The sequence below is a fragment of the Oncorhynchus mykiss genome, chromosome 20 (genome assembly GCF_057628025.1).
Source record: "Oncorhynchus mykiss isolate SJ-2025 chromosome 20, ASM5762802v1, whole genome shotgun sequence".
Taxonomy (NCBI): Eukaryota; Metazoa; Chordata; class Actinopteri; order Salmoniformes; family Salmonidae; genus Oncorhynchus; species Oncorhynchus mykiss.
In genome coordinates, this window is record NC_143041.1 from 41,083,764 (window position 1) to 41,103,293 (window position 19,530).

General features: G+C 48.2%; 1 protein-coding gene across 1 annotated transcript in view; it reads left to right on the plus strand.

The window, feature by feature from the left end:
- LOC110499541 (ankyrin repeat and fibronectin type-III domain-containing protein 1) overlaps positions 1-19,530 on the plus strand; it is a 157,170-nt gene that overhangs the window by 58,406 nt on the left and 79,234 nt on the right. Inside the window, exons 4-6 of the mRNA XM_090213098.1 lie at positions 1,191-1,392; positions 2,691-2,901; positions 15,566-15,760. Of these exons, the coding sequence (XP_090069224.1) occupies positions 1,191-1,392; positions 2,691-2,901; positions 15,566-15,760 (608 nt within the window). The remainder of the gene's footprint in view (positions 1-1,190; positions 1,393-2,690; positions 2,902-15,565; positions 15,761-19,530) is intronic.

Sequence of the window (19,530 nt, forward strand, 5' to 3'; positions counted from 1 at the left end):
TGCCAAGTACGTTTACATAGTCAGAATTTGACTTGGTGATATGGTGCTGCTTGTAACAACATTTGGAGACAGAATACAGACTGAGGAATTTATCACCAGCCCATGTAACTGTAGTTGTTGGTATTTGTTGTTGTTGATGACAAGTTGCATCCTGTAAATGACTTATGTTATTCCTACATTATGACACCTGTTAACAAATGTTTTTCTTCAGAATCCAATATTAAACTAAGGTCTTTCTACACATGATTGTGTTGTGATGATTCTATGGTAGAAAACCCATTTCTGTGTTATTATTTCACCGTGATCACCGTAAAAGAAAAGTGTCCACCTTTATTTAATTTTTCATGTCCCTGTGTGTACCTCTTGTCCCTGTGTGTCTCTCCTGTCTCTCTTGTCATTTCTCTGAGCGTCAGATTAAATCTGTGCAGCCGATGGGGAAATGAATTTAACGGAGCCTGTGGGTCAACAGTAATTTTTCCTACCGAGCAGAAGTGAGCGAAGCAATCATTTATGGCGGGTCTATCTAGCTGGCCAGAAGGGCTGAGTAATGGTTATTTGGTGTGTTTCTTGGAAATATGATGCGAGGATCATTAAAGATTGTTCAGCCATTGCTCTGTCAATACATTCCTGGAATTAGCGGCCGTTCCATGGCCCAAATCATCCATGTTAGCCATAGCGTATCGTTCAGAGAGAGACTCAGAAATGACCCCTTTTCACCTTTCACTAACACATCTGTCAGTAAGACTCTTCCACTGTCATGGATCTGTTATTAATGTTGTACTGTCTCCGTATTTATCACATGTATAACTGGGTAGAAATGTTCTCAAAGGAAATTGATTTAAATGACGTTTTCCTTCACAGTCCCGAAGAAGGAAACTGAAATGCGTACGTGTGAGTGTTTTTTTTTTGTTGTTGTCCTTGAGGACATGAAAAGATAATAAAGATGTTTTTAACTTGCCCCAGATATGAAGAGTGCCTTGGTATTTTTCTAATATATTTTCCTTCAGGAACTTCTGTTCCGTCAGAACCTTCTATTACAAGTGCAGAACCTGAAACTCGTCCATTTTCAAACCCATCAGTTTGTACTGTCTTTATTGTCGGCCGTTCTATTGTATAATTGGGTAGAAATTGCTCTTGCACATTGAAATGATTTTTTTCCTCTCCCTCCCTTCTCTCCTTCCCTCCTTTAGGAACTATTCTGTCAGCATGACTCAACAGATGCAGAACCTGCAGCTGTCCCATACCAGGAAGTGCTCGGGAGGCCCTGCCTCCCCCAGCGCCGCCAAGCGCCTCTACCGGAACCTATCAGAGAAGCTGAAAGGAGGCCACTCCTCCTTCGAGGACGCCTACTTCTTCGGCCGCGGAGAACGCCACGGTCATCACAAGGGCTCGGTGAGTTGGGATTGTGTGTCCATGCGTACATGTCATGTTTGTGTGTTTGTTTTCACGTCCAAGACATTTCCAGAAAGTTGAAGCCCATTTACTGAAATTCTATACATTTACATTGGAGAACAGCAAAAACAAGCATGAATGATGTGAAGGGTGTGTGTGTGCGTGCGTGCGTGCGTGCGTGCGTGCGTGCGTGCGTATTAGAGACGTTTCAGTGTGTTCTCACACTAGGGCTGATGTGTCCCAGTCTGATGACATGTTCCACCTGGTTACATCTCACGTACAGCTTGTTGTTTACTCATCATTACAGCTATAGATGCCGTAGCCGATGAAACTACCACGTCCGTTTGGGTTATTACAACAACACAGAAGTTACTACAAACAAAAAAACTATTTTTTGACATCATCACACGCCAGATAGAACAGAATAATATGTACTGCTGGGTTTAGAACCGTTTTGTCAACAAAACACAAACTAAGGCGCTGGATGAGAACAGTGGCATTCGGATTCCATCTTTGAATGTTACCGCTTCAGCACTTTCACTGCGGTGCTACCTCCTTCTCTTCACCTCTCTTTGTGTCTCTCTCTCTCTCTCTCTCTCTCTCTCTCTCTCTCTCCACTGGATGAGTTGTAAATGTCACTGCTTTTTGGACAGAATGTTCTTACAGGCTTTTCGTTACACACAGAAGCACACTTGTCATTAGTCCTCCAGGCGTATGTATTTCCATCACGCTGAACAATAACCTAGCATTGGCTTAATCACACTCCAATTGATCTGATGTTAACCCACACACACGTTCCACAGACACACTACAATCATAATTGAACGTGAAATGAGTGATACGATATTGATTGTGCCAATCGATCAGAGAGTGTAGTTTTTTTTTTTTTATTCTGAGTGTTGGATCGTGTCAGTGTTCTCTCACTGTGACAGATAGACAGTACTGTCCCCATGTAATATGGCGTCTGCTTTCATCCAAAGCCACTTAGTCACGCATGCATACATGTTTACGTATGTGGTGGTCCTGGGAATCAAACCCAGGCGTTGCGTGTGCCATCCTCTACCAACTGAGCTACAGAGGACCACCTCTCCTCTCTACGGTCCATCAATCACTACACTTTGTTGCTGTGTCTGCCCTTGGTTTGGTTAAAGCTTCAAGTGTCTATCAGTATAGCTCAGAGCCTTCTGGAGCTGTGGGTGAGTGCTGTTGATGACGACAACAATGAGGATTGTCTCCTGACCCCTGTGTGTGTGTGTGTGTGTGCGTGCGTGTGTGTGTGTGTGTGTGTGTCCCTCCAGAACATGCAGGGTAGTGAGTGTCTGTTTGAGGCGGTGGAGCAGCAGGATGTAGATGCCGTCCAGATCCTTCTCTACCAATACACAGCTGAGGAGCTGGACCTCAACACGCCCAACAGCCAAGGGTTAACACCGCTAGACGTGGCCGTCATGACCAACAACACACCCATAGCCAAACTACTGCTGAAGGCCGGCGGCAAGGAGAGCCCTCACTGTGAGTATTTATTCACCTTCATTTAACTAGGCAAGTTAGTTAAGAACAAATTCTTATTTACAATGATGGCCTAGGAACAGTGGGTTAACTGCCTTGTTCAGGGGCAGAACGACAGATTTGTACCCTTGTCAGCTCGGGGCATTCGATCTTGCAACCTTTCGGTTACTAGTCCAACGCTCTAACCACTAGGCTACCCTGCCGTCACTACACTCTAACCAGTAGGCTACCCTGCCGTCACTACACTCTAACCACTAGGCTACCCTGCCGTCACTACACTCTAACCACTAGGCTACCCTGCCGTCACTACACTCTAACCACTAGGCTACCCTGCCGTCACCACACTCTAACCACTAGGTTACCCTGCTGTCACTACACTCTAACCACTAGGCTACCCTGCCGTCACTACACTCTAACCACTGGGTTACTCGCCGCCCCGTATACATTACGTAGGGCTCACTGTGTACACACTAAGTAGGGTACACTAAGTAAACACTATGGAGGGTGCAATGTGAGTACACACTAAGTACGGTACACTAAGTAAACACTATGGAGGGTGCAATGTGAGTACACACTAAGTAGGGTACACTAAGTAAACACTATGGAGGGTGCAATGTGAGTACACACTAAGTAGGGTACACTAAGTAAACACTATGGAGGGTGCAATGTGAGTACACACTAAGTACGGTACACTAAGTAAACACTATGGAGGGTGCAATGTGAGTACACACTAAGTAGGGTACACTAAGTAAACATTATGGAGGGTGCAATGTGAGTACACACTAAGTAGGGTACACTAAGTAAACATTATGGAGGGTGCAATGTGAGTACACACTAAGTACGGTACACTAAGTAAACACTATGGAGGGTGCAATGTGAGTACACACTAAGTAGGGTACACTAAGTAAACATTATGGAGGGTGCAATGTGAGTACACACTAAGTACGGTACACTAAGTAAACACTATGGAGGGTGCAATGTGAGTACACACTAAGTACGGTACACTAAGTAAACACTATGGAGGGTGCAATGTGAGTACACACTAAGTACGGTACACTAAGTAAACACTATGGAGGGTGCAATGTGAGTACACACTAAGTACGGTACACTAAGTAAACACTATGGAGGGTGCAATGTGAGTACACACTAAGTAGGGTACACTAAGTAAACATTATGGAGGGTGCAATGTGAGTACACACTAAGTACGGTACACTAAGTAAACACTATGGAGGGTGCAATGTGAGTACACACTAAGTACGGTACACTAAGTAAACACTATGGAGGGTGCAATGTGAGTACACACTAAGTAGGGTACACTAAGTAAACACTATGGAGGGTGCAATGTGAGTACACACTAAGTACGGTACACTAAGTAAACACTATGGAGGGTGCAATGTGAGTACACACTAAGTAGGGTACACTAAGTAAACATTATGGAGGGTGCAATGTGAGTACACACTAAGTACGGTACACTAAGTAAACACTATGGAGGGTGCAATGTGAGTACACACTAAGTACGGTACACTAAGTAAACACTATGGAGGGTGCAATGTGAGTACACACTAAGTACGGTACACTAAGTAAACACTATGGAGGGTGCAATGTGAGTACACACTAAGTAGGGTACACTAAGTAAACACTATGGAGGGTGCAATGTGAGTACACACTAAGTAGGGTACACTAAGTAAACACTATGGAGGGTGCAATGTGAGTACACACTAAGTAGGGTACACTAAGTAAACATTATGGAGGGTGCAATGTGAGTACACACTAAGTACGGTACACTAAGTAAACACTATGGAGGGTGCAATGTGAGTACACACTAAGTACGGTACACTAAGTAAACATTATGGAGGGTGCAATGTGAGTACACACTAAGTACGGTACACTAAGTAAACACTATGGAGGGTGCAATGTGAGTACACACTAAGTACGGTACACTAAGTAAACACTATGGAGGGTGCAATGTGAGTACACACTAAGTACGGTACACTAAGTAAACACTATGGAGGGTGCAATGTGAGTACACACTAAGTAGGGTACACTAAGTAAACATTATGGAGGGTGCAATGTGAGTACACACTAAGTAGGGTACACTAAGTAAACACTATGGAGGGTGCAATGTGAGTACACACTAAGTACGGTACACTAAGTAAACACTATGGAGGGTGCAATGTGAGTACACACTAAGTAGGGTACACTAAGTAAACATTATGGAGGGTGCAATGTGAGTACACACTAAGTAGGGTACACTAAGTAAACACTATGGAGGGTGCAATGTGAGTACACACTAAGTAGGGTACACTAAGTAAACATTATGGAGGGTGCAATGTGAGTACACACTAAGTAGGGTACACTAAGTAAACACTATGGAGGGTGCAATGTGAGTACACACTAAGTACGGTACACTAAGTAAACATTATGGAGGGTGCAATGTGAGTACACACTAAGTAGGGTACACTAAGTAAACATTATGGAGGGTGCAATGTGAGTACACACTAAGTACGGTACACTAAGTAAACACTATGGAGGGTGCAATGTGAGTACACACTAAGTACGGTACACTAAGTAAACATTATGGAGGGTGCAATGTGAGTACACACTAAGTACGGTACACTAAGTAAACACTATGGAGGGTGCAATGTGAGTACACACTAAGTACGGTACACTAAGTAAACACTATGGAGGGTGCAATGTGAGTACACACTAAGTACGGTACACTAAGTAAACACTATGGAGGGTGCAATGTGAGTACACACTAAGTAGGGTACACTAAGTAAACATTATGGAGGGTGCAATGTGAGTACACACTAAGTAGGGTACACTAAGTAAACACTATGGAGGGTGCAATGTGAGTACACACTAAGTACGGTACACTAAGTAAACACTATGGAGGGTGCAATGTGAGTACACACTAAGTAGGGTACACTAAGTAAACATTATGGAGGGTGCAATGTGAGTACACACTAAGTAGGGTACACTAAGTAAACACTATGGAGGGTGCAATGTGAGTACACACTAAGTAGGGTACACTAAGTAAACATTATGGAGGGTGCAATGTGAGTACACACTAAGTAGGGTACACTAAGTAAACACTATGGAGGGTGCAATGTGAGTACACACTAAGTAGGGTACACTAAGTAAACACTATGGAGGGTGCAATGTGAGTACACACTAAGTACGGTACACTAAGTAAACACTATGGAGGGTGCAATGTGAGTACACACTAAGTAGGGTACACTAAGTAAACATTATGGAGGGTGCAATGTGAGTACACACTAAGTAGGGTACACTAAGTAAACACTATGGAGGGTGCAATGTGAGTACACACTAAGTAGGGTACACTAAGTAAACATTATGGAGGGTGCAATGTGAGTACACACTAAGTAGGGTACACTAAGTAAACACTATGGAGGGTGCAATGTGAGTACACACTAAGTAGGGTACACTAAGTAAACACTATGGAGGGTGCAATGTGAGTACACACTAAGTACGGTACACTAAGTAAACACTATGGAGGGTGCAATGTGAGTACACACTAAGTAATGCAACCCAGCATTGAAACCGTGACTTAAAAATACAGGACCCTTGTTTCAAGCCTTTTCTTCTCTGAAGAGCCTGGCTGGCGCGACCCAGCTGGTACACAGCGAGGGAAAGACCCACTAGTCTGGACTATGTTTGTTGCTATAATATTCACCCCAGAAATGGAGAGATGATTTTTATTGGTTCTTTCTAACGTTTTGTTTTCCTCTGGGGCGTTGAGACGTCTTTTAAAATGGAAGGGGGCGGCGCTCGGGGGGCTGTGTATGGCTGTACAGAACCGGCCAATTAAAGCACAGCCCACTTCCTTATCAATACACTGTGCTAACATCAAACAGCCTGTTCACACTTTGAAGTCAGGAGGACTTAGAGTTTGGTGTCAGCCAGACTACTTTATGCCTTTTTATACATGGTTTTCTAGTAGGCCTGGCTGATATAGATTATTTTTTAAATATGTTTTTGCGAAAGCGATATATCAACGATAAATTATGAGAAAATATTTTTTTGGGGGGGAGGTGCTAGATCCGGGCAATATGGACAAAAAGTCATAATGAGATAAATGTAACTATTTTGCTCGATAACAACAAATGCACCAATCTTTTTTTTTATGGACAGTAAACTTTACATTAGCAGCAGAGCTCTAAACGTGTTGTTTCCAAGACAACTGAGATGGGAGTCAGCTGTTTTATCTAACATGTACAGGGAATGCCCGATGAATATTTTGATGTGCAACCTGTCAATATAGGACCCAGAATGATCAGATTTCCTTTTTTGAGAATAGTCCAACATCGTTGTGCATAGTGACCTATACGTTATATTATTTACCACCTGAGGAAGTTGGAACACAACACTGCTAACTGTAAATATGATATTGTTGCTAGATAGCCATGTATGCTATTTGAGTCATCTATGGCTATGGTCCTACGCAAACTTTCCAGCGTTAACCCTAGTCTACTTGATGTACAGTAGGCCTGGTCTACTGGATGTACAGTAGGCCTAGTCTACTTGATGTACAGTAGGCCTATCTTGCCTATGCTGCTCTGTACCATCACTCATTCATATATCCTTATGTACATATTCTTTATCCCCTTACACTGTGTACAAGACAGTAGTTTTGGAATTGTTAGTTAGATTACTTGTTATTACTGCATTGTCGGAACTAGAAGCACAAGCATTTCGCTACACTCGCATTAACATCTGCTAACCATGTGTACGTGACAAATAAAATTTGATTTGATTTGATTTTGATTTTGCCTAGTCTACTTGATGTACAGTAGGCCTAGTCTACTTGATGTACAGTAGTCCTTGTCTACTTGATGTACAGTAGGCCTAGTCTACCTGATGTACAGTAGGCCTAGTCTACTTGATGTACAGTAGGCCTAGTCTACTTGATGTACAGTAGGCCTAGTCTACTTGATGTACAGTAGGCCTAGTCTACTGGATGTACAGTAGGCCCAGTCTACTTGATGTACAGTAGGCCTAGCCTACAGGATGTACAGTAGGCCTAGTCTACCTGATGTACAGTAGGCCTAGTCTACTTGATGTACAGTAGGCCTAGTCTACTTGATGTACAGTAGGCCTAGTCTACTTGATGTACAGTAGGCCTAGTCTACTTGATGTACAGTAGGACTAGTCTACTTGATGTACAGTAGGCCTAGTCTACCTGATGTACAGTAGGCCTAGCCTACTTGATGTACAGTAGGCCTAGTCTACTTGATGTACAGTAGGCCTAGTCTACCTGATGTACAGTAGGCCTAGTCTACCTGATGTACAGTAGGCCTAGTCTACTTGATGTACAGTAGGCCTAGTCTACTTGATGTACAGTAGGCCTAGTCTACTTGATGTACAGTAGGCCTAGCCTACTTGATGTACAGTAGGCCTGTTCATTGCAAATGGTGCACCCTGCTCGGCGTCAAAATCGTTCTAACTACATGATACTCCGGTTGTATAGTGGTGCCATGAACTCAATATTAAGCAGGGAGAAATACATGAAATACTCATAGAAAACTGTGACTCTCCTCTCTATAACTACAACAACAGTAGTTGCTCGGAAAACTGTATTTTTCCCTCAATGGCATTTTGATCAACGGTCGGTCGTGTTTGTGCTTCCCAGAATGCATCTCAGAGTAGGGAGAGGGAGTGAGAGTCAGCAGTCGACAGCGAAAAACAACGACAAGCAGATACTTTCATAGTAGGAATAATATACTACATCGGCTTTTACCGTTGACCAAATAATGGTTTACAGAACAATCTACAGGAACGTTCCGTAGTAAAAGTATACCGAAGAAAAATACTACAGTCAGAGGAAGGCAATGTTTATCTTCCCAGCTCTATTTCCTATTCAATAATACTTCAGTCAGAGGAAGGCAATGTTTATCTTCCCAGCTCTATTTCCTATTCAATAATACTTCAGTCAGAGGAAGGCAATGTTTATCTTCCCAGCTCTATTTCCTATTCAATACTACTTTAGTCAGAAGAAGGCAATGTTTATCTTCCCAGCTCTGTTTCCTATTCAATACTACTTCAGTCAGATGAAGGCAATGTTTATCTTCCCAGCTCTATTTCCTATTCAATAATACTTCAGTCAGAAGAAGGCAATGTTTATCTTCCCAGCTCTATTTCCTATTCAATAATACTTCAGTCAGAGGAAGGCAATGTTTATCTTCCCAGCTCTATTTCCTATTCAATAATACTTCAGTCAGAGGAAGGCAATGTTTATCTTCCCAGCTCTATTTCCTATTCAATACTACTTCAGTCAGAGGAAGGCAATGTTTATCTTCCCAGCTCTATTTCCTATTCAATACTACTTCAGTCAGAGGAAGGCAATGTTTATCTTCCCAGCTCTATTTCCTATTCAATACTACTTTAGTCAGAAGAAGGCAATGTTTATCTTCCCAGCTCTATTTCCTATTCAATAATACTTCAGTCAGAGGAAGGCAATGTTTATCTTCCCAGCTCTATTTCCTATTCAATACTACTTTAGTCAGAAGAAGGCAATGTTTATCTTCCCAGCTCTGTTTCCTATTCAATACTACTTCAGTCAGATGAAGGCAATGTTTATCTTCCCAGCTCTATTTCCTATTCAATAATACTTCAGTCAGAAGAAGGCAATGTTTATCTTCCCAGCTCTATTTCCTATTCAATAATACTTCAGTCAGAGGAAGGCAATGTTTATCTTCCCAGCTCTATTTCCTATTCAATACTACTTCAGTCAGAAGAAGGCAATGTTTATCTTCCCAGCTCTATTTCCTATTCAATAATACTTCAGTCAGAGGAAGGCAATGTTTATCTTCCCAGCTCTGTTTCCTATTCAATACTACTTTAGTCTACTACTACTTTAGTCTACTACTACTTTAGTCTACTACTACTTTAGTCTACTACTACTTTAGTCTACTACTACTTTAGTCTTCTACTACTGTAGTGTAATACTACTTTAGTGTAATACTCCATCTCTCCTAGACAGATGGTTCTTAGCTTGTCCAACATCCCTGGACAGGAAAGCACCTCACAAGCCTTCTGTGTGTGTGTGTGTGTGTGTGTGTGTGTGTGTGTGTGTGTGTGTGTGTGTGTGTGTGTGTGTGTGTGTGCGCGTCTGCTCCATGTTAGTGACACGTCTAACTGGGGTGAAACAGTGGCCACTTCAGAGTTTAACTAACCAAGTCTAGAGGGGCCTCCACACATCCCCTATCCCTATCCCAGGCCAGAGGAGGGGCCCCCACACATCCCCTAACCCTATCCCAGGCCAAAGGAGGGGCCTCCACACATCCCCTATCCCTATCCCAGGCCAGAGGAGGGGCCCCCACACATCCCCTAACCCTATCCCAGGCCAGAGGAGGGGCCCCCACACATCCCCTAACCCTATCCCAGGCCAAAGGAGGGGCCTCCACGCATCCCCTATCCCTATCCCAGGCCAGAGGAGGGGCCCTAACACATCCCCTAACCCTATCCCAGGCCAGAGGAGGGGCTCCCACACATCCCCTAACCCTATCCCAGGCCAGAGGAGGGGCCACCACACATCCCCTAACCCTATCCCAGGCCAGAGGAGGGGCCACCACACATTCCCTATCCCTATCCCAGGCCAGAGGAGGGGCCCCCACACATCCCCTAACCCTATCCCAGGCCAGAGGAGGGGCCCCCACACATCCCCTAACCCTATCCCAGGCCAGAGGGGGGGCCACCAGGGCCTCCCCACTGAAAAGCCCTGACAAAGTTTGACATTTAATGGTTTAACTTTTCCAACGATGCATGTAACGCCCTGCCAATTATACCTAAGTGATTTATTGTCCTCCGGGGCTGAGAGCGGAGAACGTCAAGTGTTTTTATAAACACACGCTCACACAGAGCACACACGCACACACAGAGCACACACGCTCACACAGAGCACACACGCTCACAGAGAGCACACACGCTCACACAGAGCACACACGCTCACACAGAGCACACACGCACACGTCTTACTGTGGTACAAACCGATCCCTGTAAACAAACAGAGGGGTAAGCGCGTTTCTGTTTATCCTCCTGGGGCTGACTGGGTTGGATTGGAGGGGTGGGGGATCTGACAGACCAGGTATAGAGAGGGTTGGCTGGGTTGGGTTGGAGGGGTGGGGTGGGGGGTCTGACAGACCAGATATGGAGAGGGTTGACTGGGTTGGAGGGGTGGGGGATCTGACAGACCAGGTATGGAGAGGGTTGACTGGGTTGGAGGGGTGGGGGATCTGACAGACCAGGTATGGAGAGCGTTGACTGGGTTGGAGGGGTGGGGGTCTGACAGACCAGCTATTGAGATGGTTGACTGGGTTGGGGTGGAGGGGTGTGTTGGGGAGGTTGTCTGACAGACCAGGTATGGAGAGGGTTGGCTGGGTTGGGTTGGAGGCGTGCGGGTCTGACAGACCAAGTATGGAGAGATTTGACTGGGTTGGGGTGGAGGGGTGGGGTGGGGGTCTGACAGACCAGGTATGGAGAGATTTGACTGGGTTGGGGTGGAGGGGTGGGGTGGGGGTCTGACAGACCAGATATAGAGAGGGTTGACTGGGCTGGGTTGGAGGGGTGGGGTGGGGGGTCTGACAGACCAGTTATGGAGAGGGTTGGCTGGTTTGGAGGGGTGGGGTGGGGGTCTGACAGACCAGGTATGGAGAGGGTTGACTGGGTTGTGGTGGAGGGGTGGGGGATCTGACAGACCAAGTATGGAGAGGGTTGACTGGTTTGGGGTGGAGGGGTGGGGTGGGGGGTCTGACAGACCATGTATGGAGAGGGTTGGCTGGGTTGGGTTGGAGGGGTGGGGTGGGGGATCTGACAGACCAGGTATGGAGAGAGTTGACTGGAGTGGAGGGGTGGGGTGGGGTGGAGGTCTGACAGACCAGGTATGGAGAGGGTTGGCTGGGTTGGGGAAGAGGGGTGGGGTGGGGGGTCTGACAGACCAGGTATGGAGAGAGTTGACTGGGGTGGAGGGGTGGGGTGGAGGTCTGACAGACCAGGTATGGAGAGGGTTGGCTGGGTTGGAGGGGTGGTGTGGGGGTCTGACAGACCAGGTATGGAGAGGGTTGGGCTGGAGGGGTGGAGTGGGGGGTGGGGTGAGTGGGGTGACAGACTGGGTCAGAGAGATTACTCAAGATTCAAGTCGAAATTTGACGTTGTTGCAGGTCATAAGGACATTTGGGATACGGCTTCAAAACCGTCCACTAGGGGCAAAAAAAGAACATTCTAAAATCTGTTGCCGGGAGCTGGGATTGAAGCCACCAGCAGTCTATGGAGTGGGAGCACGCTGCTTAGACCACTGCGCCAGTCGTCCACAATGACCCAAACCATAATCCTTACTTTAACCAATCGGAATTAGAAGTTTACCCAAAAGTTTTTTCTGTATGTCCCAAACGTGAACCTTTAACTTAACCCAGTCGGAATGAATGCCTTAATGTAACCGTAGAGTTGTTTTTGTGTGCCTAATACGCCTAAAACATCTGTGCCCTAATACAGGATTTTGCCACTAGGGGCAATGGTGAGCACCTTTAGGCTTGGATTTTGCTAAGATGTTGTGGACGGGGGTGGTGGATGGGCGTAATCTGCGAGCTCTGGCCACGAGGATGGCGTGTTCAATCACAATGATTGGCACTTGTTTTTGCAACATTGACATTTGGAGCAATTTGGAGAAAGGTGGGAAAACATCTAATTCTGCAGTGAGACTGAGGGCTTGATGGGTGTGGTAGCCCAACCATGGAGCGGGTTGGAGGGTAATTAACGAGTCCCGCCAGGGGACTTTATTTAGGTCCCACCGTTCCTCATCCCGCCGTAGAACTGACCTGCCGGCAGACAGGCCAGACAATGGGCCTGTGTGTGAGCTTGTGTGTATGCGTTCATGCGTGTGTGTGTGGCTGGATGGACAGCTCTGCATGTTAATTTATAGCCCCATCAATTAACCACAGCCTGCGTCAGGCCTGTCACTCCTGAAGAAGCAGGAAATTGCACCTCGACGAGGCTAATACGGCTGCCACTCTTTTCCACTGCAGCCCAGACTCTGGATGTGTCCCAAACGGCACCCTATTCCCTACCTGGTCCCTATTGTTCCTGGTCAAAACTAGTGCACTTCAAGAAGTAGTGCACCATTTACAACGTAGCTTCAGACTTAGCTCAGACCCCCAGGTAACGAGATGGAAGGATGGAGGGATCACTGGGCTGTTTACTTACTCTGTCGTCCTCCCTCTTTGTCACTCACCATCCCTCCACCCTCTCTACAACCCTCCCACCCCAGGGGCTAGGGGCACGGTGAGAGGTCCGTGAAAGAGGGTCTTCTCCTACAGACTTGGTTATTTGTTTATGTCATGGTCAATGACGAGAGACAGCGAGAGAGAGCGAGAGAGAGCGAGAGAGAGAGAGAGAGAGAGAGAGAGAGAGAGAGAGAGAGAGAGAGAGAGAGAGAGAGAGAGAGAGAGAGAGAGAGAGAGAGAGAGAGAGAGAGAGAGAGAGAGAGAGAGAGAGAGAGAGAGAGAGACGTTCTACTGCAGGGAGTGCTGGCACGAGGGCTAGGGTTTTACTATGACAAATCCGTGAGGCCAAATACACGTCTGTCTGTGTATTCCACTCACCCGCCAAGCAGGGGAATTCTACTAGTCTATCCTCGCATCCACATTGGACCTTTCAAAGCAGTGTGAAACTTTGTGTTCTCTCAGTGAAACTTGAGCTCTTTTCCAACTCTAATGATAATCTGTGTTTCACTGAATCTCCCATAGTAACCTGTGTCTGTATCCCATAGTAACCTGTGTTCTGTATCCCATAGTAACCTGTGTTCTGTATCCCATAGTAACCTGTGTTTTGTATCCCAAAGTAATGTGTCTTCCATCTCCCATGGTAACGTGTTCTGTATCCCATAGTAATGTGTCTTCCATCTCCCATGGTAATGTGTTCTGTATCCCATAGTAACCTGTGTTCTGTATCCCATAGTAACCCGTGGTCTGTATCCCATAGTTACCCGTGTTCTGTATCCCATAGTAACATGTGTTCTGTATCCCATAGTAACCTGTGTACTGTATCCCATAGTAACCAGTGTTATGTATCCCAATATAACCTGTGTTCTGTATCCCATAGTAACCTGTGTTCTGTATCCCATGGTAACCTGTGTTCTGTATCCCATAGTAACATGTGTTCTGTATCCCATAGTAACCTGTGTTCTGTATCCAATGGTAACCTGTGTTTTTCCCATGATCCACGGGTCCTCCTCTCAGATCCCCCCACTATGTCAGTCTGTTTGTGTCTAGTCAGCTGTAACAAGCAAGTCGAGCTGCAAGGTCTGTGGCCTGTACTTCTCTGAGTGGCCCTTGATAACAGAAGGCACAACACTCACTCTAACACAGTTTTTTTGAACTTTTGGAAAATATGAATCCTGTTTCCATAGATCATCCTTGAGATGTTTCCATAACTTGATTGGAGTCCACCGGTGGTAAATTCAATTTACAGGATTTGGAAAGGCACACACCTGTCTATGTCAGAGCAAAAACCAAGCCATGAGGTCGAAGGAATTGTCCGTAGAGCTCCGAGACAGGATTGTGTCGCGGCACAAATCTGGGAAGGGTACCAAAACATTTCTACAGCATTGAAGGTCCCCAAGAACACCGTGGCCTCCATCATTCTTAAATGGAAGAAGTTTGGAACCAACAAGACTCTTCCTAGAGCTGGCCGCCCGGCCAAACTGAACAATTGGGGGAGAAAGACCTTGGTCAGGAAGGTGACCAAGAACTCGATGGTCACTCTGACAGAGCTCCTCAGGAAAATTGACATGACAGCCTGCTTGAAGTTTGCCAAAAGGCACCTGAAGGACTCTCAGACCATGAAAAATAAGATTCTCTGGTCTGATAAAACCAATATTGAACTCTTTGGCCTGAATGCCAAGCGTCACGTCTGGAGGAAACCTGGCACCATCCCTACGGTGAAGCATGGTGGTGGCAGTATCATGATGTGGGGATGATTTTCAACTGCAGGGAATGGGGGACTAGTCAGGATCGAGGGAAAGATGAATGGAACAAAATACAGAGAGATCCTTGATGAAATCCTGCTCCAGAGCCTTCAGGACCTCAGACTGGGGTGAAGGTTCACCTTCCAACAGGACAAAGAGCCTAAGCACACAGCCAAGAGGCAGGAGTGGCTTCGGGACAAGTCTCTGAATGTCCTTGAGTGGCCCAGCCAGAGCCTGGATTTGAACCTGATCAAACATCTCTTAAGAGACCTGAAAATATCTGTGCAGCAACACTCCCCATCCAGCCTGACAGAGCTTGAGAGGATCTGCAGAGAAGAAGGGGAGAAACTCCCCAAATACAGGTTTGCTAAGCTTGTAGCGTCATACCCAAGAATACTCAATCGCTGCCAATGGTGCTTCAAGAAAGTACTGAGTAAAGTGTCTGAATACTTACAGAGTCGCGGTGAGCCGTATATTCCGCCATTGAGAGCTAGCTAGCTAAAATTGATTTTGGGCATCAATATGGCGGCCACTCTGGCTGAGAACATTCATGACAGTGGTGTGACATGACAGATGCAACCCATGTCTGTCTGTGTTCTAGTCCTTCTAGAGTGGTGAGGCTGTGCGGAGGGCAGGAGAACTACAATGGTACGTCTAGAACTTGTCTGTTTTGTGTCTGTGTTGTAGTTGTCAGTGTGGAGAGTCGCGAGGCCCACCTTAGCAGCCTGGTCATCGAAGCAGAGAGGAGGGCAGGGGAGCTGGCTGCTCAGGCCCAAAGAGACGGCCTTAGCCTGGAGGCCTGTGACAAGGACAAGCAGCTCCGAGCCTGGGAGTGGAGGTGCAAGCTCTACAAACGCATGACGACTGGCTTCCAGCATGCACGTGAGTATGCTGGGATCGTGTGTGTTTGTGGAGGGGGGAGGCTGTGTGTGTGTGTGTGTGTGTGTGTGTGTGTGTGTTTCGTTGTTCCTTTCTAATCAGGGACTGGTTTAGACCTGGGACACCAGGTAGGTGCAAATAATTATCAGGTAGAACAGAAAACCAGGAGGCTCTGGATCTCGTGTGGTCAGAGTTGAATACCTCTGGCTTAAGTAAACGCCATGGTGGAGGAGTTTGCTGAAGTGCTTCTGAAAACATACTAGAAAACATACTAGAACTGTAGAACTGTGGCAAACGTGTTGTTGTTGGTGTTGTTGTTGGAGGGGAGGACAGGAAGAGAGGAGGACAGGAAGAGATGAGGTGAGGAGGACAGGAACAGAGGAGGGGAGGAGGACAGGAAGAGATGAGGGGAGGACAGGAAGAGATGAGGGGAGGACAGGAAGAGAGGAGGAGAGGAGGACAGGAAGAGAGGAGGGGAGAACAGGAAGAGAGGAGGGGAGGAGAGGAGGACAGGAGGAGAAGAGGGGAGGACAGGAGGAGAAGAGGGGAGGAGGACAGGAGGGGAAGAGGGGAGGACAGGAAGAGAGGAGGGGAGAACAGGAAGAGAGGAGGGGAGGAGAGGAGGACAGGAGGAGAAGAGGGGAGGGGGACAGGAGGATGGGAGGGGAGGAGGACAGGAAGAGAGGAGGGGAGAACAGGAAGAGAGGAGGGGAGGAGGACAGGAGGAGAAGAGGGGAGGAGGACAGGACGAGAAGAGGGGAGAACAGGAAGAGAGGAGGACAGGAAGAGAAGAGGGGAGGAGGACAGGAGGAGAAGAGGGGAGAACAGGAAGAGAGGAGGGGAGGAGGACAGGAAGAGAAGAGGGGAGAACAGGAAGAGAGGAGGGGAGGAGGACAGGAAGAGAAGAGGGGAGGAGGACAGGAGGAGAGGAGAAGGACAGGAAGAGAGGAGGGGAGAACAGGAAGAGAGGGGGGAGGAGGACATGAAGAGAAGAGGGGAGGAGGACAGGAGGAGAGGAGGACAGGAGGAGAAGAGGGGAGCAGGACAGGAGGAGAAGAGGGGAGAACAGGAAGAGAGGAGGGGAGGAGGACAGGAGGAGAAGAGGGGAGAACAGGAAGAGAGGAGGGGAGGAGGACAGGAGGAGAAGAGGGGAGGACAGGAAGAGAGGAGGGGAGAACAGGAAGAGAGGAGGGGAGGAGAGGAGGACAGGAGGAGAAGAGGGGAGGACAGGAGGAGAAGAGGGGAGGAGGACAGGAGGGGAAGAGGGGAGGACAGGAAGAGAGGAGGGGAGAACAGGAAGAGAGGAGGGGAGGAGAGGAGGACAGGAGGAGAAGAGGGGAGGGGGACAGGAGGATGGGAGGGGAGGAGGACAGGAAGAGAGGAGGGGAGAACAGGAAGAGAGGAGGGGAGGAGGACAGGAGGAGAAGAGGGGAGGAGGACAGGACGAGAAGAGGGGAGAACAGGAAGAGAGGAGGGGAGGAGGACAGGAAGAGAAGAGGGGAGGAGGACAGGAGGAGAAGAGGGGAGAACAGGAAGAGAGGAGGGGAGGAGGACAGGAAGAGAAGAGGGGAGAACAGGAAGAGAGGAGGGGAGGAGGACAGGAAGAGAAGAGGGGAGGAGGAGAGGAGGAGGACAGGAAGAGAGGAGGGGAGAACAGGAAGAGAGGGGGGGAGGAGGACATGAAGAGAAGAGGGGAGGAGGACAGGAGGAGAGGAGGGGAGGAGGACAGGAGGAGAAGAGGGGAGGAGGACAGGAGGAGAAGAGGGGAGAACAGGAAGAGAGGAGGGGAGGAGGACAGGAGGAGAAGAGGGGAGAACAGGAAGAGAGGAGGGGAGGAGGACAGGAGGAGAAGAGGGGAGAACAGGAAGAGAGGAGGGGAGGAGGACAGGAGGAGAAGAGGGGAGAACAGGAAGAGAGGAGGGGAGGAGGACAGGAAGAGAAGAGGGGAGGAGGACAGGAGGAGAAGAGGGGAGAACAGGAAGAGAGGAGGGAAGGACAGGAAGAGAGGAGGGGAGGAGGACAGGAGGAGAGGAGGGGAGGAGGACAAGAAGAGAGGAGGAGGACAGGAAGAGAAGAGGGGAGGACAGGAGAAGAGGAGGGGAGGAGGACAGGAAGAGATGAGGGGAGAACAGGAAGAGAGGAGGGGAGGAGGACAGGAAGAGAGGAGGGGAGGAGGACAGGAGGACAGGAAGAGAGGAGGGGAGAACAGGAAGAGAGGAGGGGAGGAAGACAGGAAGAGAGGAGGGGAGAACAGGAAGAGAGGAGGGGAGGAGGACAGGAAGAGAAGAGGGGAGGAGGACAGGAAGAGAAGAGGAGGGGAGGACAGGAAGAGATGAAGGGAGGACAGGAAGAGAGGAGGGGAGGACAGGAAGAGATGAAGGGAGGACAGGGAGAGAGGAGGGGAGGAGGACTGGAAGAGAGGGGGAGAGGAGGACAGGAAGAGATGAGGGGAGGAGGGCAGGAAGAGAGGAGGGGAGGAGGACAGGAAGAGATAAAGGGAGGACAGGAAGAGAGGATGGGAGGAGGACTGGAAGAGAGGAGGGGAGGAGGACAGGCAGAGAGGAGGGGAGGAGGACAGGAAGAGAGGAGGGAGGAGGACAGGAGGAGGGGAGGAGGACAGGAAGAGAGGAGGGGAGGAGGACAGGAGGAGGGGAGAAGGACATGAAGAGAGGAGGGGAGAACAGGAAGAGAGGAGGGGAGGAGGACAGGAAGAGAAGAGGGGAGAACAGGAAGAGAGGAAGGGAGGAGGACAGGAAGAGAGGAGGGGAGAACAGGAAGAGAGGAGGGGAGGAGGACAGGCAGAGATGAAGGGAGGACAGGAAGAGAAGAGGGGAGGAGGACAGCAAGAGAAGAGGGGAGGAGGACAGGAAGAGAGGAGGGGGGGAGGACAGGCAGAGAGGAGGGGAGGAGGACAGGCAGAGAGGAGGGGAGGACGACAGGCAGAGAGGAGGGGAGGAGGACAGGCAGAGAGGAGGGGAGGAGGACAGGCAGAGAGGAGGGGAGGAGGACAGGAAGAGAGGAGGGGAGGAGGACAGGAAGAGAGGAGGGGAGGAGGACAGGAGGAGGACAGGAAGAGAGGAGGGAGGAGGACAGGAAGAGAAGAAGGGAGGAGGACAGGAAGAGAGGAGGGGAGGAGGACAGGAAGATAAGAGGGAGGAGGACAGGAAGAGAGGAGGGGAGGACGACAGGAAGAGATGAAGGGAGGACAGGAAGAGAGGAGGGGAGGAGGACTGGAAGAGAGGGGGGAGGAGGACAGGAAGAGATGAGGGGAGGACAGGAAGAGATGAAGGGAGGACAGGAAGAGAGGAGGGGAGGAGGACAGGAAGAGAGGAGGGAGGAGGACAGGAAGAGAGGAGGGGAGGAGGGGAGGACGAGATGAAAGGAGGACAGGAAGAGAGGAGGCGAGGAGGACAGGAGGAGAGGAGGACTGGAGGACTGGAAGAGAGGAGGGGAGGATGACGAGAGGAGAGACAAACACACACATGCACTTACGCAAAGACACACAAAGACACACACTATTTCTTTACCTTTGATATTGAATAATGCAATGTTGAGGAAGAACTTGCAAGTCAGCATTTCACTGTTCTGTTTACACCTGCTGTATCCTGTGCAAGTGACAAACACACTTTGATTTGACAAACACACATGATCTGCTTCTCTATCAGTAAGGTACATGTCTGTTGTGTTTGTGCCCCATCTAAACTGAACACACAACCATCTGTTTGGGCTGGCAGTTTACTCTGACCGCTCACTTAAATGGACACATTAAATCA